Genomic DNA, 23,757 nt, shown 5'->3' on the forward strand with positions numbered 1-23,757 from the left:
TTATATATAGTTAGTCATTATTTTGTTTTTTTGTTTTTTTTTAATTAATTTATTTTTAGTTTTCAACAATCACTCCCATAAGCTTTTGAGTTTTAAATTTTCTCCTCCTCCCTCCCCATCTCCCTCCACAAGACGGCATACAATCTGATATAGGTTCTATATATACATTCCTATTAAACATATTTTCATATTAATCATGTTGTAAAAGAAGAATTAGAATCAATAGGAGGACCCACAAGAAAGAAGAAACAAAACAAAACAGAAGGAAAAAAAAGAGCAAATAGTATGCTTTGATATGCATTCACTCCATAGTTCTTTCTCTGGATGTGGATAGCATTTTCCATCATGAGACTTTTGGAGATGTCTTAGATCCCTGCATTGCTGTGAAGAGCTAAGTCTCAAAGTCAGTCATCACTCATTTTGGCTGTTACTGTGTACAGCATTTCTCCTGGTTTTGCTCACTTCACTCAACATCAGTCCATACAAGTCTTTCCAGGTTTTTTTGAAGTCCACTTGCTCATCATTTCTTATAGAACAATAGTATTCTGTTATATTCATGTACCACAACTTGTTCAGCCATTCTGCAATTGATGGGCATCCCCTCAATTTCCAATTTTTTGCCACCACAGAAAGAGTTGCTATAAATATTTTTGTACATGTGGGTTCTTTTCCCATTTGTATGATCTCTTTGGGATATAGCCCTAGAAGTGCTATTGCTGGGTCAAAGGGTATGCACATTTTTATAGCCCTTTGGGCGTGGTTCCAAATTGCTCTCTAAAATGGTGGGATCTAGTCATTATTTTGAGTATTGTTTGGACATATCTTTTGACTACTTATCCATTTGGGCGTTACTTTTAATTTTAGATATTTGTGTTAGTTGCCTTCGTATCTTGGATATCATTCCTTATTAGATATATGATGCAAAGATTTTGTGGGCACCATTGCCACTAATTTGGTTAAACACTCTTCCCCTTTGCCCCATACTTGATCTAGTTCTCTTGATTTTTTTATGATTTGGCTTAATTTAGCATCTTAAGCTGAGTATCAGTATATTTTAATTTAATGAACATTTATCAAGTTCTGTCTTTGTATAGGCCATTATGAGATATGCTAAGGATAGCATAAAGAGTTCCTCCTTTCAAGGAGTTTACAATAATTTCTTTCTTTTAATTCCCAGTTGTTTTTGACATTTAAAGAAATTTAAATCCTTTGAAAGGATTTGATTTTTCTAGTTTCATAGCAAATTTTGTGTTTTACATCCCAGTTAAAAATTAAAATTTTTGTCATTAATCTGGAAAAATGTTAGAATAATTTCTTATCTGTTATGCTTTGTAAAATGTGGCTTGAATGTAGAAAGGCAGGTGACCTTAAAAGTAATCAAATTCCCAAAGCAAAAAATAAATCCTAAAGGCTCAAGGTCAAAGATGAAGCAGGAAATATAGATACCTAAAATTTTAAGGTGAAATGGTAATAATTTTCTTAAAGCACCGCAAGATTTCATTAATCTAGTTTGGTTTTTTTTAGAGTAAGATTAATTTCCTTATGACTGGGATTAGTACAGATATTATCTTAATAGAAAGGACAAAAGCCAATGAGGTAAGGATCTTATATTTGCTTCCTCTATGGAGCAGTTAATTTCACATAAAAAGAAACTCTTGTCACCAGCCATGAATAATAACCCTAATCTCTATTCACTACTTGAAAAATATGTACTTTCAGTCACAAGGCAGAGCAAGGAAAGAAAGTATATGTAGCTCAATGCAAATTCTTTACCGCTGCTTGAAAACCAACTCAAAGTATATGTCTTATTGACAATGAGGTCAGTAGCATTATTCAAAGAATCATTTTTTTTATTAATCATTTTCCAAAATACTATCAACATTTTGCACTTGTAGCCTTCTGCTTCTCTATTTTGTTGTTATTATTATTATTATTGTTATTGTTATTATTATTATTATTATTATTATTATTATTATTATTATTATTATTATTGGCAAGGCAATTGGAGTTAAGCGACTTGCCCAGCGTCACATTGCTAGTAAGTATCAAGTGCCTGAGGTCAAATTTGAACTCAGGTCCTCCTGACTCCAAGGCTGGTGCTCTATATACTATACCACCTAGCTGCCCTCTCTGCTTCTCTATTAAAATAGAGAGGGTGGTGCTTCCAGGAGGCTCTTAATTAGACTGAAATTACTGTTTGGCTTCATTTTACTACTCATTTCCTTTGTAGTTATATTTATTGTTTTTCTGGTTTTGCTCCTTCAGTTCATCCAAGCCTTCCCCTGTTCCTCTGAATTGTAGAAGAATTTTCTTCATTGACAAGTAGTGGGTTCTGCTTCACAGTGATACAAATAGTTCAAAGTGTTAAAACAGGATGCTTGTGTTTATAGATATGCTGTGTTAAGAACATGAGCAGCAGGACACTACAGAACCTCCTCAGTGTGATCCATGGCCACTCAAATTAATTTTACAATCCAAACAGGAAAATCCAAGTGGATAAAGAGTACATATTACCTGAGTTATGACATATGGCCCACTAGGTTAATCCAGCATACAAAATCTTGGACAAGTGAGCCTAAAATTTATAATGAACTGAGTCTAGAATTGAATAGGAGAAGACTGGATTGGATTGCATGTGGATTAGTGCTTTGCATTTTCAGTGATTTCAGGCTGTTTTATTCCACCAAAGCACATCTTTAAGGGATGTTATATGGCTTAGAATCTTGAAACACCACAATATCTGAAAAATCAAAATTTCAGATAAACCAAAACATACACAGGCTGTCATGTGTTGCCAAAAATGATTAGACATACATAACTTGGAAAGGCAGTGGATTGGGTGTGGTTGTGTGTGTATGTGTGTGTGATATTTTAATTGTGTGTGATACTTTTTTTCTAATTACATGTAAAAACAATTTTTAACATTAGGTGGTTGGTTTTTTTTTTTATTTTGAGTTCCAAATTGTCTCCCTCCCTCCTGCTCCTTACCCCTCATTGAGAAAGCAAGCAGTTTGATATAGGTTGCACACGTGCAGTTAAGTAGAACATTTCTGTATTAGTCATGTTCTGAAAGAAAACAGATTAAAAAAAACAAGAAAAATAAAGTTAAAAAAGTATTCTTTAATCTGCATTCAGATTCCATCGGTTCTTTGTCTGGAGGTGGATAGATCATAAGTCCTTTGGTCTTACCTTAGCTATCTCCAGCAATACAATGATCTAAGTCATTCACAATTGATCATTGTACAGTATTACTGTTACTGTATACACTCTTGCACTGTTCTCCTGGTTCTGCTCACTTTACTCTACTTCACTTCATGCAAGTCTTTCCAGGTTTTTCTGAAGGCATCTATCTGGTCCATCATTTCTTATAGTACAGTAGTATTCCATCACAATCACGTACCACAACTTGTTTAGCCATTCCCCAAATGATGGGCTACTTTCAATTTCTAATTCTTTGCCACCACAAAAAGAGCTGCTATAAATATTTTTGTAGATATAGGTCCTTTTCTTCTTTTTTAAATGTCTTTGGAATACAGACCTAATGGTGGTATTGCTGAGTCAAAAGGTATTTACAGTTCTTTGGGCATAGTTCCAAATTGCTCTTCAGAATGTCTGGATCAGTTCATGACTCCACCAACAGTGTTTTAGTGTCCCAGTTTTCCCAAATCCCTTCCAACATTTCTCATATTTCTCAAATTGCATCATCATCATCAAAGAAACTTAATGGTGTTCAAAACTGAGTAACCCTGGATCGACATTTGCAATTTTTGACCAAAGGAGTCACTAATACTGTAAACCTTGTATTTTACTATGGGATAATATTTTGATATTGAGATTAGAGGTCTCAGAGAAGCACAGGTTCCTTTTTGAAAGAAGGAAAGTATAGAGAAAAGGGAGGAAATAAGCATAATATATATATCAGGCACTGTGCTAAACATTTTGATCCTTACACTAGCTCTTTGAAGTACTGTTATCAACTCCATTTTGCAGCTGAGGAAATTGAAGCAATCAGAAGTTAAGTGATTTGTTCAAGGTCACACAGCTAGTATCTGAGGCTGGATGTGAAGTCTCCCTGATTCCAAGGCCAGCACTCTATCCATTGTGCCACCTAGGAGCCTTCATGAATGATTGAATGAATGAATTGAATGCTGTAAGAATGAATGAATGAATGAAAAAATGTTGAGTGCTTAATCTGTGCCAGTGTGTTAATCACTGAGGATACAAATACAAAAGAAAGGAAGTCCTTGCCCAAATACAGCAATGTTTAGAAAATAACCTGGATGGAATGGAGCCTTTTAAAATTCTTTTCAGTTCTTCATTATATTTATTATATTGCATTGATCATGATTACAATAATTGCTGAAAAAACAGGGACCATTCTCCATGTGCACCCTATTCCCTGCATCTCTATGACATTATCTCTACATCTCCCTTAACGTTATTCTCCAATTCTCTCCTCCTTCACTTCTCTTTCTATTGAAGAGCTGGCCCTTCTCCCCAAAGCCAATTCTTCCCTTCCAAATATTTGTTGTTATTCATTCATTCAGTCACGTTCAACTCTTCATGACCCCATGGACCATAGCACAGCAGGTCCTTCTGTCTTCCACTATCTCTCGAAGTCTGTCCAAGTTCATGTTTGTTGTTCTCATGACACTATCTATACATTTCATCATCTGTTGTCCCCTTTTCCTTTTGCCTTCAATCTTTCCCAACATCAAGGCCTTTTCCAGTGAGTCCTGTCTTCTCATTATGTGGCCAAAGTATTTTAGTTTCAGCTTCAATATTTGACTTTCCAATGAACAGCTGGAATGAATTTCTTTATGTATTGACTGATTTGATCTCGTTGCTGTCCAAGGGACTCTCAAAAGTCTTCTCCAGCACCATAATTTGCAAGCATTAGTTCTGTGGCCCTCAGCTTTCCTTATAGTCCAACTCTCACAGCCATACATGCTACTGGAAAAACCATAGCTTTGACTATGTGGACCTTTGTTGTCAAGGTCATGTCTCTGCTTTTTAGTATGCTGTCCCAATTTGCAGTATCTTTCCTTCCAAGGAGCAAGTATCTTTTAATTTCATTGCTGCAGTCATTGTCTGCAGTGATCTTTGAGCCCAGAAGTATAAAATCTGATATTGCTTCCATTTCTTTTCCCTCTATTTGCCAGGAAGTAATGGGACCAGTTGCCAATATCTTAGTTTTTTTGATGTTAAGCTGCAAGCTAGCCTTTACACTTTCCTCTTTCACTCTCATCAAGAGGTTTAATTCAGCTCTTTATTTTCTGCCATCAGATTAGTATCATCTGCATATCTGAGAGTATTGAAATTTCTTCTGGCAACCTTAATTCTACTTTTAATTCATTCAGCCTGGCATGTTGTATGATGTACTTTGCATATAAGTTAAATAAATAAGATTACATTATACAGTCTTGTACTTCTTTTCCAATCTTAAACCAATCAATTGTTCCATGTTCAGTTGTAAATGTTGCTTTTTTGGCCTGCACATAGATTTCCTCAGGAGACAAGTAAGATGATCTGGTACTCCCATCTCTTTGAGGACTTGCCACGTTTTGTTTATAGTGAAGCAAAAGTAGATGTTTTTGTGGAACTCCCTTGCTTTCTCCTTAATCCAGAAAATGTTGGCAATTGGTCTCTTCAAAAACCAACCTGCCCACATAAATCATCAACATTCCTATATATCAGCAACAAAAGCCTGCAAGAAGAGATAGTAAGGGATACCCTATTTACAATAATCAAAGATAATTAAAAATAAAAAAATACTTAGAAGTATGCCTGTCAAGACAAACTCAGGAACGACACGAACATAATTATAGAATACTTTTATACAGACAAAGTAAAATTTAAAGCATAACCTTGCTGGCATATGAAATGAATATAATTATTCAGTATTGTTTCCTTCCATATATACTCCCCCCCCTTTTTTTTTGCCTAGGCAATGGAGTTAAGTGACTTGCCCAGGGTCACACAGCTAGTAAGTGCCAAGTGTCTGAGCCAAATTTGAACTCAGGTCCTCCTGACTCCAAGGCCAGTGCTCTGTTTACTGCGCCACCTAGCTGCCCCTCATACATACTCTTGATCTAATTTCCCCCAGCAGGTTGCTAACACAATCATTTCTTCTCTTCTCTAATCTTCAATCCTTCTCTACCCTTTCCTTCTGCCTACATATCATACTCTGGTTTCCCCCGTCTTTAAAAAAAAAAAAAAGTAATTTAACATCACTCAGGCTACCTCTCTTATATGTCTCTTCCCTTTTATAGCCAGGCTCCTAGAAAAAGCCATCATTCTTATTGCCACCACTTCTTCACCTCTCAGTCACTTCTCAATTCCTTACTATCTGACTTCCAGATAAGTCACTCAACTGAAACTGTCCACTCCAAAGTTACTAGTGATCTCTTAATTTTTAAATCTGATGGTTTTTTTTCATTCCTCATCATTTTTGTTCTCAGGATTTCCTCGACAATGGTCCATCTTCGTCTTCCTATCTGTCTTGGCTGATCCTTCTTAGTTTCCTTTGCTTCATCAGCATTCATATTGTGTCCCCTTATCTATGGGTATACTCTGAAGCTCTATTCTATGCCATTTTCTCATTTCTCTCTTCTCCTTTTCAGCTTCCATGAATTTAATGAACTTATCTGTGCTGATGACTTTCAGATTTATAGATACAGCCCTATTCTCTCTCTTGATCTTCAGTCCCACATCACCAGCTTCCCTTTGGACCTTTCAAAGTTAGTACACTGTAGGCATCTCAACTTTAAATATTTCTAAAACAACTCATTATTTCCCCCTCCCCCACAAATGCACTGTTCTTCCAAATCTTGCTATTTCTATCAATGACACCTTCTTGACATCCACATTCACAACTTTCATTGACTCCTCACCTGTGTTCACCACACATCCATTCAGTTGCCAGTTCTATCATACACACCGCTCTCTGCTGACTTAGCCTCAGCAATGTTTCAGGCACTTACCACTTCTTCTGCACACTATTGCATTAACTTTCTCTTATCTGATCTCTCTCTCTCTCCGTCTCTGTCTCTTACATGTATATCTTATATATAGACATACATATGTCTCATAATATATAAATATATATATATACACACACACACACACACATGCACACACATATATTGTTTTCTCTGCCTTAAATGTCTCCCCTCTCCCATTTACACAACTTTTAAAGTGAGAAGTGAGATTCCTAAAGCAAAGGTCTGGCCATGTGATTGCTTTTCTGTAAACAACTGTGGTTTAATGCTGGGATCAAATACTCCTTTTTTTGGGCATTTAAGACCCTTCACAACCTGGTTCCAACCTCCCTTTCCCATTACATGCATTCACACACTTCACATCTTACCTGTGATCAGGTCTTGTCTGTTTCCTCCACGATACCTCTTGCATCCCTACCCCTGTCTTCACTCAACTTCTAGACTAGTTCAGGTCCAAATTATTTCTTATTTGAACTCTTACAGTACCCTCCTATTTGGTCTTGCTGCTTCCAGCCCCTCCCTCTTCCACTCTGTCCTCCATATTTGTGCCTACGGTAAAATACAAAGGTTCTATCTGCCATTTAAAACCCTTTTGATGTGCCTCCCACCCACTTTTCCAGTTATATTTCATACTATTCTTCTAAACATAACCTTTATTGTAACCAAACTCAACTGCTAGCTGTTTCCTTTTACTTCATGTCTGAAATGCCCTTTCTTGTCATTGCCACTTCCTAGTTTCCTTCAAAGAACAACTCAGATGTCAGGTCTTCCACAAGGCCTTTCTTTACCCTTTTCTCCCTTCCCCCATTTTAGTATTCTCCCTCTTGAGATTACTTTGTATTTAATTTTGTATTTGCTTATCTGTGCACATTTTGTGCTCCACCCTCAGTAAAATTTAGGCTACTTGAGGGTAGGCCTTACTTGGTTTTGTCTGTCTATCTCCAAAGCCAACCACAGTGCCTCACACATAGTAGTCATTTACTAAAGGACTGTTAAATTGAATCATGACTTTGTTGACCTTTTCCCCTGGCCTCTTTTGCTCTTTGGAAATAAAGATGTTTGTCCTCCAAGGTGCTTGGTCTTCATAACATTATCTTTTTTTCTTTACTCTGTCTTGCTCTCTGTGTTTTTCTGTGTTGGTTTCATTTTCTTATTGTTAGGCTGGAACATGATTTGTGGGGGAGGGAAATACCATCAGAAATTGGTGTGGGATGTATGAGGCATAACTCTTCAATTTTCTTTTAAAGAATTCAGGGCATTTGGAGGAGGAAAACAGACTGAACCTTTGATTCTGCTCATTAAGCAGACTGGGGAAAATGTACAGACACATTCAGGCAGCATTCATTGTGAATCCAGGAAATAAACAAATAGCTTATACTTCCATGCTGAAGATGTTTCACAGATGTTATCATAACTTGCAGCCAAGAATTACATCTTGCTTCTTAAGAAAGTTTCTGCAGAGTACTTTGACTAGGACTCTTGGAAAAACAATTCTTGTATTTATGCAGAACTGAGTAGAAAATGTTTTTGCTTTTTCTGACTAGTTTTTCCATGATGATACAATTGAGACAACTTCTAAAGAGGCATCTGTCTACCTTTAAGTGTGAAATACTGACTAAAATTTTTCAGAATAACAAGCTTTTGACAATGACATTATTAAGAATAATTTTTCCCAATGATACAACATTTTTTCCTTAAGTCATTTGTTGCAGTTAGCATGTTTAAGACAATTTATGGTAATTTAAAGGAGCCATAGAGGGAATTGAAAGAGCTATAACCATCTATAGTACATTAGTTGTCATTGTGAATCCTTCATATAGTTGTGGGGTTTGCTGCCATGTCCTCACCAAATGCTCTTTGTTTAAAACTGGCACAATCAAAATGCCAGAGCTTTTTCTCACAGTATATTTAGTGCCATTGGCTCCCTTTTCATTTTACCAACTGATACAAAATTGCATTGCATTTTGCTAAGCCTCCCATGCTTTTCTAAGGCTTTTACTTTGCCACTTTCTCCACTCTTCTTGTTTGTTGCATATCTAATACCAACCTTCTTACTGCCCTTTCTCTATTCTATCATCATTCAAAGACAGGACTGCAAATTTCAGCTTTCTGTATGTTTTTCCCTTTCTGTATGTCTTGTCTTCTTCTAAAACTCAACTCAGGTATGTTTTTCTGTCTTGTTTATGCTTATAAATGTCAAAGTGTATTTTATTTACGTGAGTAACTTAAAATGTGTTTGAAATGCAATTTGTTGAAAAAATTAAATATATATTGATAGTATAACAATTCCTCTGAATTCCCATTGTCACAACAAAAGCAAATTTTATAGGCAGAGCAAGTAAATATAATATATGTATGTCTTTTAGGCAAGATGAGCATTTAGAGCAATTCTCCTCTGTCAACATTATTGCTTCCTTCTATGCTTTCTTTTTCGTAAAATTCTCTGTAATAACTTGTCTATTCAACAAGTGTACTGTTAACACTTTTTACTCTTTATTTGCCAAGTTGTATCATGGGTTCCTGCTTACCTAAGCTAGTTTTACCTATGGAATGGTCCATTTATACAACTCCTGTGGAAAGATCACAAGTGAGTATTAGGCTTTTCTGAGATTTGATATATTTACATTCTCAAAATAAAGGTGATGTGTTTGTGATTCTCATAAGACTGAATCATATAACTTCTCTTTGCTAATGTGATCTGCTCTATCTTCACATATCATTACACTTTGCATTTTGTCTTTGGAACTTTGTTCATGTATTGATATTCAATAATTATTTGTTAAATTGAATTTCTCCAAAGAAAACATGAATGATCTCTTTTAAAAAAATGAATGTTTAATAGTAATGTATATGTATAGCCTATATCAGATTGCGCACCATCTTGGGGAGGGAGGCAAAGAGGGAAGAGGAGAAAAGTTTAAAACTGAAAAGCTTATGGAAGTGATTGTTGATAAATTAAAATAAATTAATTTTAAAAAATGAGCCAAGGCTTTTATAAAATAGACATTCCTGCTATTAATACAATGTACAACATAAGAATTCATAATTTATCTATATATATTAAAAATAGGCTTTCAGTTCTGCTGAAATCTTAGAAAATTTTTGGTGGACCCTATGGTAGGGTTTATTATGGAGATGGGGTTGGACAAAACTGACGTAAAGACAAAAAAGAATTGATGAAATGGTTTGTTTAAAAAAAAATGACCAGGTACCCAGCCATTGCCAAATATTGTTTGTTTGGTTCCAAGTTCTACTGTAATGTTGAATATTTAAAAACTTAGTATAAATCCTTGTAATGTTAACTTACTCTACTTTTTAATTCTGGTGACTTCAAAGAATAGGAGAGATATTTTATAATGCTTGAGACTTCTCTCATCATCATAGTGTAAAGAATATTGTGCTATATTTGGAACCAGAGGATGTTGGTTCCAGTTTTGATTGCATCATTACTACTTTTGTAACCCTGGACAAATCATTTAACCTCATTGAGCCTGGTTTCCTTACCTACAGGATGACGAGATTGACCTAGATGGTCTCTTAGTTCCCTTCTAACTCTCTGTTGAGTTATGAGTTATGTTCCTTTTCCATTCTGAATTCATAGATTCTGTTTGAAAAAGCTAACCATTCATTAACTTTCCATTTCCAGTTATTAGTGATAATATTAATTTAATGTGTTCAAGAATATTAGCCAGAGTACCTTATTGGTAATGATACTACCATGTAGCAAAGGATAGAATTAACACATTCCCCCTCTGCCCCTACCAATGACTTAGAAAAAAAAACATCAGTTTACCTTCCGAAACAGAACTGTAACTAAGCATAACAGTTCTGATATTTAGGATAAGCATGACAGAATATGCCCTGGGACAAGCAGTATAAGAGGTGTTCTCAAATAAATCTTAAATAAATTTAGTATTGGGACAGAGGAAGTCCCATGGGAAAGAGACCCTGTCATATTATAGTATGAGGGGAAAAAAGAGCTCTCTGGAATTGGAGGCCACTTTTAGGAAGAGGACAAGATTGGGACCCAGCCAGGCAGGAATTATCCTGGGGCATGGTTTGGTATTTTTCTATTTTAACTACTTTTTCTTACTAATTAGAGGAAACTCAGTTGTTTCTCTCTAATAAAATACAATTTTTTCTGAGCCTCTCTGAATTTCGCTACCCTGGGCTAAATCCCCCAATCATCTCTCCTTTTTAAGGATTTGTTACTAAGTGAATATGATACAGGAGAGAGAACACCTCAGTAAAACTCATTATACTTTCCTTTTCTTAACAGAATGGTAAAGTTAGCAAGTTAAAAAAACAACAACAACAACTTATTTTTACTGATGGCTTTTGTTTTTACTTATTTTATTGATGTCTTTTGTTTTGACATTACTTTTATTTCTGAATATTTTATTATTATTATAAATATATAATATATTATAATTATACAAACTGATTATATTATATATAAAATTACATATTATGTTTAAGTTAAAATTATATAATTTATTTAAATTGAATATATTAATTATATAAGTATATAATATATTAAATTTAAATTAAATTATATAAATATATAATTATATAAGTTATGTATATTATTATAATATAATTATATTAATATAATAATAATGATATTTCTGAATATTTTCCTCCTCCATTTCTATCTAGTCACATATGCCAGGGTGGTGACAGTGTCAGAAGAGAAAAGGAGACAGATATTGTAAAGGTAGTAACAATAAGACTTGAAACTGATTGGATATGGGGGTGGTGGGGAGGTGAAAGAGTGAGAAATCAAGGGTGTCACCTGTGTTGTAAATCTGTGTAACCAAGATGGTGGTTCTCAACAGTAATTGTGAAGTTAGGAAGAGGGAAGAGTTTGTAGGGAAAGAATGATTGCAGTTTGGGACATGTTGAGTTTAAAATGTCTGTGGGATATTCAAGTTAAGATGTAAATACTATCTCATGTTATCTTCACAGCAACCCTTTAAGGTAGATAGTAAAATTATCTTCATTTGATACTTGAGGAAACTAAGGCAAAGAGAGGTTAAGTGACTTGCCTAGAGTCACATAGCTTGTAATTTTGTCTAAGACTGGATTTGAACTCAGGTCTTCCTCATTCTAGGCCCAGTGCTGTATCCACTGCACAATCTACTGACCAGTAACTCCTTTTGGAATCTACTTGTCTATTTTACAGTTGTCATTTTAACATTTAACATCTATAATTTATTACGCCATGGAAATATACAGACAAAAGCAAAACAGTCCTTACACAAGCAACTTAATTCTGTTGGGTCATTGTTTCACATCTGTGTTTGTGAATTTACTATTATTTTTCTTGAAGTAGGACTTTTTCTGGCTAAGTACATTTCTGAAGAAATGTTTGTCATCAATCAAGCATTTTTTAAGCGCTTACTATGTGCCAGGCAAGACAAAATATGTATAAAGAAAAAAAAAAGACAAAAATGAAACTGTCTCTGCCATCAAGGAGCTTACATTCTTTCAGGGGAAATCACATATATGAGTCTAAATAAATGCCAAATGTGTGCATATTAAGTACAAAATAATTTTGACATGGGGATGCAGTAGCAGCTGGGAGGGATCAGGAAAGGTGTCATATAGGAATTGATACTTTAGATAAACTATGAAGGAAACTAGGAAATAGGCAGTAAGCTTTGGGCATAGTTCCAAATTGTTCTCCAGAAAAATTGGACCAGTTAACTTTTCCATCAGCAGTGTATTAGTTTACCTATTTTTCCACATCTCTTCTAGCACTTGTCATTTTCCTTTTCTTTCAAGTTAGTCAATCTGATAAGTGTGAGGTGGTACCTCAAAGTTATTTCAAATTGAATTTCTCTAATCAATAATGATTTAGAGTATTTTTAAATGTAACAATTGATAGCATTGATTTCTTCTTCTGAAAACTGCCTCTTTATATCCTTTGACCATTTGTCTATCCACTGGAGAATCTCTTTTATTTTTATAAATTTGGCTCAGTTCCCTATATAGTTGAGAAATGAGGCCTTTATCAGAGAAACTTGCCATAAATGCCTCCCCACCCTGTTTCCTGCTTTTCCTTCGTATTTTGGCTGCATTGATTTTGTTTGTGCAAAAGCTTTTTAATTTCATGTAATCAAAATTATCCATTTTACCTCCCATGATCTTATCTCTTGTTTGGTCATAACCATTTCCTTTACCGATAGATTTGACAGGGATATTTTTCTAAAGCATAGATTTTTTTAAATATTAAAGGTCCTTTCAAACTTTATTTTTTTCTTTTAAATATTATTTTTTCCAATTATATATAAAACAGTTTTTCACATTTTAATAAAATTTTGAGTTCCAAATTTTCTCCCTCCCCTTCCCTAAGATAGTAAGCAATTTAATATGGGTTATATATGTGCAATCTTATATAGCATATTTCCATATTAGTCATATTATGAAAGAAGAAACAGAACAAAAGGAAAAAAATACATAGAAAAGAAAGTGAAAATAGTATGCTTTGCTCTGCATTCAGAATCCATCAGTTCTTTCTCTGGATATGGATAACATTTTTTCATCATGAGTCTTTTGGAATTAAGCATAGAATTTTTAAAAGATAACTTTGGAAGTATTTCTTTTTCTGGGTAAAATTTATAACATAAAGATCAATTTTACTTCAAGCCTCGTTTTAGAATATCTCTTAACTCATGAGGCCAAGATAACTTTATTGAAAACACATTGTTGATTTAATACCAGCAATATTCAAGTAAGACTTAACCTGAATATAGATAGATATCTTCAAAAATAATCAATAGTTTTGAGTACCATAACTAGCAGACATAGTTCTTTATATTGTATACCCTAGGTCTAAAGAGAAAATGATTGCTGATATGATAGCCAGGAAGAAATATGCAGATGAATTGGTCTCAGTACAGCAATGAATTTGGGGTATTCCCAGGCACTTCTACAATGTAATTTCTCTTATTCTTTTGTCTTTGAAAACTTTGTAAATGTAGTATGAATTTTTACCGGATTTTCAAACCTTTAAAACCAGTATCAGTGAGGCCTAGAGGAGGAAGAGAAGCTTTAGGCTGGAGGAGGGAATTTGTTACTTACTAAAAATGGAAAAGGGGAGAGGGGTGGGAATTATTTAGAATTCTTAGTTAATATGATAATTATGGTATTTGCTGTAATAAAGAAATAAGAATAATTGTAATTGATTATATAATTGTTTGAGTGGGCTTTCCCCCTCTAAGTAGCTTAAGTAGTTCTTCAGTCTTATTAACATGAATTTCATTAGCAAGCCTTTTCTTTTTAAATAGCATAAGATTAGAGCTTTTACTTTTATTCCTATAAGAATGGGAATTGTTCAGGATTTACTTATGTTTGGATTTCACAGCCTTAGGCCTAGTCAATTTCAGTTAACACTATGATACAAAAATACCTGATCAAGGAACAATTTGGACTAAAAACTTTTTTAACTTTGTGTTTAAAGAGTAAGCAAAAGAATTAATTTGGTCATTGAGTGATACTATCTTTACTATTTGCAATAATGTGTTAAGAATAACATTAGCAACAATTGGTGAGGAAATAATATGTCTTGCGAAGGGTTTTACTAAGTAACTCCTTTTTAAAAACTTAAATTTAGCTTTAATTCTAAGAGTACTATCACCAATTCCAGACACTTATTTTGAAATGCCACTCAGATTAGTAATTGGAGTGGTAAGTATTAAGGTGATTTTGAATTAATGGGAATCAAAAAAAAAAATTTTTTTTTTACTGTCAAGATCTTATGGCAATATCCAAAGAAATTATGTGTGACAAACACTATTCCCATTGAAATATGTGTTATGAACAAGGCAGCTCTCAAATAAAATTTGGTAATGCTAATTTTAAATAATTCACTAAGTATCTACCTAAAATCACAGAAAATATAGTAATACTTCTTGTACAGCACTAGTGTTGTGGGAATTATTATTTTAAGTTCTGCCCAAACAGAACAAAACTCTGAACTGTCTCCTTGGTTTTTAACAGGATCAATTTGACAACTTAGAAAAACACACACAGTGGGGAATTGATATTCTAGAGAAATACATCAAATTTGTCAAGGAACGGACAGAGATTGAAATCAACTATGCAAAACAACTTAGGTAAGTTGACATTGAGAGAGGTGATTGCTTTAATAACTGCAAAAAAAACCTTAAAAGTAAAAAAAAATTATAAATGGTGTATAATCATGTTTGTATTTATACAATCTTTGAATTATTTAGTTTTTCTTAATTTAAACAGAATATATTGTTTTAATAACAATCCATTTTTGAAGACAAAATTTTAACTTTCTTAAGCTGTGAGAAAAATAAAAGCTAGGTTATTAATGTTGAAGGTCAATTCCCTTATGTTTTCTTGTTGAACATTGGGGCAAATAATGTTTAGGCATTTGTCATCTTTGGAATTTATCAAATACTTTGGTGATTTGTATAAAAGGATTTAAAGGATATTAGTGGGCCTGAACTCATTAAGCTTTAATGGTTTATGGGCATAGATGATCTTTATTTATTTTGTTATAGAGCTTCATTGATATTCATGTTGTATAGGATCTATATAAATTCTTACAGACTAATAAATTCCTATTTTTATCCAGGTCAATTGTGTGACAAATATTCTGTCTCCATTGAGTCAAATACACTAAAAGAATGCTTAATGAAATAACAACTTTTTTTTTAATAACTGGATTTTACAATAATTGTACAAAATGATAAAAATAAAGTAGCATAATGCCATTATTTTGATAGTGAGTATTCTTATGTAAAAGATTTATAATCTTTCTAATTCCCATTCTGCTTTGTAGGGACCTTAGAAACTAGTATAATCTATTATTAAATAGTAATCACCTCTAAGATGTTCCTGAAAAGTAGTCATCCAGGCTCCTCTTGAAGACTTTCACTGAGGTGGAATCACTATCTCCCCAGGCACCACATTTTACCTTTGTACCTCTCTGATTGTTAGGAAGTTTTTCTTTGTTGAATTTGCTTTTCTGCAGCTGTTTCTAGTTATGCACTCTAAGTAGAGTAATTTTAATTTATTTTCTGCAAAATAACCCTATTTGAAGACATTTATTATGTTCATGCTAAGTCTTCTCTTTTCCAGACTAAACCTCATTATACACTATGTCAAGTTCCCTTTCCATCCTGGGTATTCTTGACTATTGATAAATATTCATGAATTCATGTTAATGTGGCTATGGATCCAGTATTTAAAAGGTTACATAATTACTCCATAGAAAAAAATTTTATTTTTATTACATGTGCCCTACTTTAGATTTAGTTCAATTCACCATTCATCTCTTTTTTTCTTTTTAAGATGAATTGATTGTCATGGTCACGTAGTTCATAAGTTGTGCTAGATTTGGGGAGAATAAGCATAGATCCCACTTCCTTCAACACAATCTCTAATAATATATGTGAAATTTTAGGTATTAACCTGTGTTCATATGGAGCCATTAGTTTCTTTCAGAAAATAAATATCATATGCAGCTCAAAGTTGGCAAAAAAATTTCATTTGGTTTCCTCCAGTCTTTTGTCTCTCTTTTCCTTGTTTTCGTTCATTAGTCAGTTAGCCTAGGTAATGGACCTGGGGATCAGGATAAAGATTGAGATATTAACTATTATATTCCAGGCACTGTTTTAACTCTTTATTATTGATTTAGGATTTGATTTCATATTGATTAGTTGCATTTCTTATAAAAGAGGCCCAAAATTTGTAATATGATAACTTTGAAAAATGCAGACATTATTGATAAGAGAAATAGTCTCCTAGGAAACACTTTACTGAAATCCATCTATTAACATAGTCCCTTACGGAGTACTTATATATTAATTACTTTTTAGGGCAAGTTGATGTAGTAGGACATAAGTAATAAGTAAATCTCTCTAATCCAATTCCTAATCCTTTTCACATGTCTCCTAATCTTTTTTTATTCAACATTGTGTAATTCTGGTGTACTGCATCTTGGTTACTTTATAGTGATAAAGGATATAGGATAAAACTGATGAAGTCTGAACACATCAGAATTAATTAAAAAGAAAAATATTGAAAAATCTTAGATATGATTTTAAAATTAATGTTTAGGGTTTTGTTTTTCATTTGAGGAAAAGGTTGAGAGAATTACATTTTTTTTCTTTATTTTGTCATGGGATGTTTGGGAGAGTCTAGATCTGTGATTTCATTCATGCCAAGTATTCTTTATGTTGCCTCTAATTTGACATAGTTCTGCATTTCACAACCATGTCTTCATTTAATAATCTTTGTTAAAATATGAGTAGTAATACATTCTTTTTCTAACCATTTCCTACTCTCAGAATTTACAAAGTATGTCTAGAATAAAGGGGAATAGGAGTACTAATTTTTTTTTTTGAGAAATCTTTGAGTAGTTTTTATTGTGAACCATTTCTTTTTAGGGTGCAAGTTATTCTATAGTATTTATAAGAAATGTCGTGAGAACATTTGTTCATATTGCCAATTTAATTTATTCATTAGAATTGGAGAAGAGGGGCAATTTCAAAATATTGCTTAAGATATTTGGGTTTGTTTGGAAATTGAAGGACAATGACTAGAAGGTAGTCATCAGATCTGTGCTTTAAAATTTCCAGTGGGTAAGGGCAGCTAGGTGATGCAGTGGATAGAGCACTGGCCCTGAAGTCAGGAGGACCTGAATTCAAATCTGGCCTCAGGCCAAACACTTGACACTTACTAGCTGTGTGACCCTGGGCAAGTCACTTAACCCCAATTGCCTAAAAAAAAAATAAAAAAAATTTCCAATGGAAAATAGGCTGCTTCTTGCTGAGGCAGTCCTTTCTATTTTTGAACCTCTGTATTAGGAAGTTATCAGCACATCTAGCCAAGTTTGCCTTGGAACCAAACAGGACAAATCTAGACCTTCTTCCACATCATAATCTTTCAGCTACTTAAAGCCATAATTAACATATTCAATTTAAATCAATGAGTCAACAAACATTTATTAGCTTCTACTATGTATCACTACACTAAGCACTGGAGTTAGAAAAAACAGTTACTCTCAAGAATCTTATAGACTAATGTACAAGATAACAAGCAAACAACTGTATAAACAAGATATATACATGATAAATTGAAGATAATCCTGGTTGGAAGGTACTAAGATTAAGGAGTACTGGGAAAGGCTTCTTTTTTTTTTAAATTAATTTATTTTGAATTATCAACAATTACTTTCATAAGCTTTTGAGTTTAAAATTTTTCTCCCCCTCCCTCCCTACCTCCTTCCGCAAGATGGCATGCAATCTGATATAGCCTATACATATACATTCCTATTAAACATATTTTCACATTAGTGATGTTGTAAGAATTAGAACCAAATGAGGAACCACCAGAAAGAGGAAACAAAACACAACAGAAGAAGAAAAAATAGCAAATAGTATGCTTTGATCTGCATTCAAACTCCATAGTTCTTTCTTCATTGTGGATAGTATTTTCCATCATGAGTTCTTTGGAGATGTCTTAGATCCTTGTATTGCTGAGAAGGGTTAAGTCTATCAATATTAGTCATTGTGCAACATGACTCTTATTGTGTACAACATTCTCCTGGTTCTGCTCACTTCACTCAACATCAGACCATACAACTCTTTCCAGGTTTTTCTGAAGTCTTGCCTGTTCATCATTTCTTATAGCACAATAGTATTCCATTACATTCATATACCAGAACTTGTTCAGCCATTCCGCAATTGATGGGCATCCTCTCAATTTCCAATTCTTTGCCACCACAAAAAGTGCTGCTATAAATATTTTTGTACATGTGGGTCCTTTTCCTATTTGTATGATCTTTCTGGGATATAGCCCTTGAAGTGCTATTGCTGGGTCAAAGGGTATGCACATTTTTATAGCCCTTTGGGCATAGTTCCAAATTGCTCTCCAAAATGGTTGGATCATTTTACAACTCCACCAACAATGCATTAGTGTACCAATTTTCCCACATCTTCTCCAACATTTATCATTTTCCTGTTTTGTTGTGTTGGCCAATCTGATAGGTGTGATGTGGTTGTTTTGATTTGCATTTCTCTAATCAATAGTGATTTAGAGCATTTTTTCATATGACTATAGATGGCTTTAATTTCTTCATCTGAGAACTGCTTGTTCATATCCTTTGACTATTTATTAATTGGGGAATGACTTGTATTCTTATAAATTTGGCTTAATTCTCTATATATTTTAGAAATGAGGCTCTTATCAGAGAGACTGGTTGTAAAAATTCTTTGGGAAAGGCTTCTTGCAGAAGGTAGAATTTCAAGGTAGACTTGAAAGCCAAGGAATCCAGGAGGCAAAGGTGGGGAGGGAGAGTTCCAAGAAAGGGGAAACAAGCACTGAAAATGTCCAGAGTCTGGAGATTGTGTCAGTGTGTAAGGAACAGCAAAGAGGCTAATGTCACTGGATCATAAAGTATATAGGAATGCATAATATGTAAAAAGACTTCTGAAATTGTAGGAAGGGGCAAGATTATGAAAACCTTTAAAAGACAAACAGAATTTTATATTTGATCTTGTTGGTAATAGAGAGTCACTGGAGATTATTGAATGAGGATTGGAGATAAGTGACATGATCAGACCTGTGCTTTTAAGATCACTTTGATAGCTGAATGGAGGATGAACTAAAATGAAGAGAGATTTGAGACAGGAGATCAACTAGTAAGCTTTTGCAGTAGAGTGAGGTATTGAGGGCACTGGCAATGACAGTATTAGAGGAGAGAATGAGTATATTCAAGAGATGTTAGAAAAGTAGAAATGACTAGACTTGGTGACTAATTAGATATGGTGGATAAGAGAGAGTGAGGAATCGAAAATGTCACCTAGATTGTAAACTAGGGTGTCTCAAGTATGATGGTACCTTCAACAGTAATAGTAAAGTTGGGAAGCAGGAAGAGTTTTGGGTAAAAGATAATGAGTTCAATTTCAGACATGTTGAATTTGAAATGCCTTGTGCATGTCTCACGACATCCAGTTTAAGATGTCTAATAAGCAGTTGGAGATTTGAGATTGGAGGTTAGGAAAGAGATTAGACCTAAACAACGAGATTTGAGAATTATTTGCCAAGAGATGATTATTGCGTCCATGGGAGCTGATAAGATCACATTTAATAGTATAAATGGAGAAGAGAAGAGGACCTGGTCTGAGACTTGGAGGAGATACATCGTATGTCCTGGATGAAAATCCAGCAAAGAAAGGAAGAAAGAAGGGAGAGAGGAAAGTTCTGTTTGGCAACTTGAATTATTTCTTTCTGGCTGCTTGCAGTGTTTTCTCCTTGACCTGGGAACTCTGGAATTTGTCTATAATATTCCTAATGGTTTTCCTTTGGGGATCTCTTTCAGGAGGTGATCAGTAGATACTTTCAATTTCTATTTTACCCTCTGGTTCTAGAATATCAGGGCAGTTTTCCTCGATAATTTCTTGAAAGATGATATCTAGGCTCTTTTTCTTTTTTTATGGCTTTCAGGTAATCTAATAATTTTTAAATTTTCTCTCCTGGATCTATTTCCCAGGTCAGTTGTTTTTCCCATGAGATATTTCACATTGTCTTCTATTTTTTCACTCTTTTGGTTTTGTTTTAAATTTCTTGATTTCTCATAACGTCATTAGTTTCCATTTGCTCCATTCTAATTTTTAAGGAAGTATTTTCTTCAGTGAGCTTTTGGACTTCCTTTTCCAGGCATTCTTCTCCTCGTTGGCTTTTTGGACCTCTTTTGCCATTTGGCTTAATCTATTTTTTAAGGTGTTATTTTCTTCAGTTTTTTGAGGGTGTCTCCTTTAACGTGCTGTTGATTTGTTTTTCATGATTTTCTTGCATCCCTCTCATTTCTCTTCCCAGTTTTTCCTCTACTTCTCTTACTTGCTTCTCTTTCATGACCTCAGACCGATTCATATTTTTCTTGGAGGCTTTGGATGTAGAAGCTTTGACTTTGTTGTCTTCTTCTGGTTATATGTTTTGATCTTCTTTGTTCCCAAAGTAAGATTCTATGGTCTAACTTTTTTTGTGCAATTTGCTCATGATCCCAGCCAATTACTTGAGTTTTAAACTCTTTGTTAAGGTAGGGTTCTGCTTACAGTGTCAAGAATGTACTGTCCCAAGCTTCAGGGGTTTCGTGCAGCTGTTTTCCAAGATACTTCTGGGGACCTGTAAATTTTCAGTTCTTCCAAGGTGGTATGATCAAAGGTGAGGTGTTTACTCCTTTCCTGGCCTGTGCTTGAGTCTATGAGAGATCACAAATGCTCTTTTCTGTCTTGGAACTGTGAGGAGGATTCCCTCTCCACCGCCATTACAAGCTCTACCATGCCAATGTTCCTTCCTGCCCCAGGACCACCAACCAGAACTGTGACCAAGATCCAAGCATGGACAAAGCAAGAGAACCCTGCCTCAGTGCCAGCAAAGAGATCCCTGCAATCCCCCTCTGATCAGTCACTCGATTGCCCCCTCTGTCTGTGGGCTGAGACCTCAAGACTAGGGCCCGACCAAGCTCCTCTCTCACCATGGTCCAACAGACCTTTCCTACTTACCTTCTATGTTGTCTTTGGCGTTTGTGGATTGAGAAGTCTGGAAACAATCACAGCTGCCCGTGCTTCGGTCCCCTGTGCCCTGCTCCAGGTTCACTGAGGCCTGATCTTTGCCTGCAGGGCCCATGCTGAATTGCGCTCCTCTCTCAGCCCAGCACAATAGACCTTTCCAACCAACCATCCAGGTTGTCTTAGGCTGGAAATTTATTTCACTCTTGTCTTTTTGTGGGTTCTGCTTCTCTAGAACTTGTTTAGAGCCATTTTTTACAGGTATTAGGAGGGGTTTGAGGGAGAGCTCAAGCAAGTCACTGCTTTTACCCTGCCATCTTAGTTCATACAATTCTTTACAGGGTTTACTGAAATCTGCCTGTTCATCATTTCTTATTGCACAATAGTATTCCATTACATTCATATACCACAGCTTGTTCATCCATTCCCCAACTGATGGACATCTCCTCAGTTTTCAATATTTTGCGACCACGAAAAGGGCTAGTACAAATATTTTTGTATATGTAGGTCCTTTTCCCCTTTATGATCTCTTTGGGATATAGACCTAGTAGTGGTATTGCTGGATCAAAGGGTATGCACACTTTGGTTGCCCTTTGGATATAATTCCCAATTGTTCTCCCAAATAGTTGTATCGGTTCATAACTCCACCAACAGTACATTAGTTTCCTAGTTTTCTCACATCCTCTCCAACATTTATGATTTTCCTTTTTTATCATATTATCTGATCTGATAGATGTGAGGTGGTACCTCAGAGTTGTTTTAATTTGAATTTTCTCTAATCAAAGGTGTTTTAAAGCACTTCTTCATATGCCTATAGATAGCTTTAACTTCTTTGTCTGAAAACTGCATGTTCATATGCTTTGACCATTTACCACTTGGGGAATGACTTGTATTCTTATAAATTTGATTCACTTCTTCATATATTTGAGAAATGAGGCCTGTATCAAAGACACTAGTTATAAAGATTTGTTTCCCAGCTTTTTGCTTTCCTTTTAATCTTGGTTGTATTGGTTTTGTTTGTGCAAAATCTTTTTAATTTAATATAATCAAAATTATCTATTTTATATTTCATAATACTCTCTATCTCTTGTTTGGTCATGAATTCTTCCCTTCTCCATAGATATGATAGGTAAACTCTTCCTTGCTCTTCTAATTTGCTTATGGTGTCACCCTTTTTGTGTAAATTGTGTCTGTTTTTGCTTTCATTTTGTCTCAGATCATGATTGATACCCCTACTTTTTTTTTAACTTCATCTGAAGCATAATAGATTCTGTTCCAGCCTTTACTCTATGTGTGTCTCTCTGCTTGAAGTGTGTTTCTTGTAAACGTATTATAGGATTCTAGTTTTTTATCCACTCTAATACCCACTTCTGTTTTATGGGTGAATTCATCTCATTCACATTCACAGTTGTGATTACTATGTATTTCTCTTCATCCTATTTTTCCTTCTCTTTGTCTTGCCCTCCTTTCTCCCTTTACCTCTTTAACATTGTTTTGCTTCTGTCTACCACTTCCCCCAGCTTGCCCTCTCTTCTGTCAGTCCCCATACCCCCCTCCTGGCCCTTTATTTAATCTCCTCCCCTCCTACTTTCTTGTCAGATAAGATAGATTTCTATACTCAACTGATTGTTTGAGCCAGTGCTGATGAGAGTAAGGTTGAAGTGATGCCCATTGCCCACCCTCACATCTTTCCCTCCACTATAATGGGTTTTTTGCACCTCTTCATAATTGAAATAATTTATCCCATTCTACCTTTCCCTTCCTTCTGCACCCAGTATACTTCTTTTTCTCATCCCTTTTTTTTTGTCATTCCCTCAATTGACCTTATAGCTATACCAGACTCTATGTATACTCCTTCTAGCTGTACTATTTGTAGTACAATTTTTAAGAATTACAAGTATCATCTTTTCATGGAGGGATGTAAAAAGTTCAACTCCATTGAATCCCTTACGTTTTCTTTTCCCTTTTCTCCTTTTTGGGCTTCTTTTCGGTCTTGATATTGGAGATCAATTTTTTTGTTCAATTCTGGTTTTCTCTTTATGAAAGCTTGAAATCCTTCCATTTCATTGAATGAACATTTTTTCCCTTGAAGTATTATGGTTAATTTCTCTGAGTAGCTGATTCTTGGTTGTAATCCTTGTTCCTTTGCTTTCCAGAATATCCTGTTCCATGACCTCTAATTCTTTAATGTTGTAGCTGCTAAG

The 23,757-nt window shown here is 34.6% G+C and overlaps 1 protein-coding gene across 11 annotated transcripts in view; it reads left to right on the forward strand.

The window, feature by feature from the left end:
* The window catches only part of FNBP1 (formin binding protein 1), a 173,538-nt gene that overhangs the window by 57,441 nt on the left and 92,340 nt on the right, over positions 1 to 23,757 (forward strand). For 9 of the 11 annotated variants that reach the window (XR_003569760.1, XR_003569761.1, XR_003569762.1 and 6 more), the window contains exons 1-2: positions 9,507 to 9,588; positions 15,006 to 15,121. Coding sequence is in view for 1 of the 11 variants with exons in the window: in XM_027869334.1 (XP_027725135.1) it covers positions 9,514 to 9,588; positions 15,006 to 15,121 (191 nt within the window). In the remaining 10 variants the exon portion in view is untranslated. Of the gene's footprint in view, positions 1 to 9,506; positions 9,589 to 15,005; positions 15,122 to 23,757 lie in introns of those variants that run through there. The other 2 variants (XR_003569764.1, XR_003569765.1) reach the window with 1 other exon arrangement.

Source organism: Vombatus ursinus, unplaced genomic scaffold (genome assembly GCF_900497805.2).
Source record: "Vombatus ursinus unplaced genomic scaffold, bare-nosed wombat genome assembly UNPS02014793.1, whole genome shotgun sequence".
NCBI classification, from domain to species: Eukaryota; Metazoa; Chordata; class Mammalia; order Diprotodontia; family Vombatidae; genus Vombatus; species Vombatus ursinus.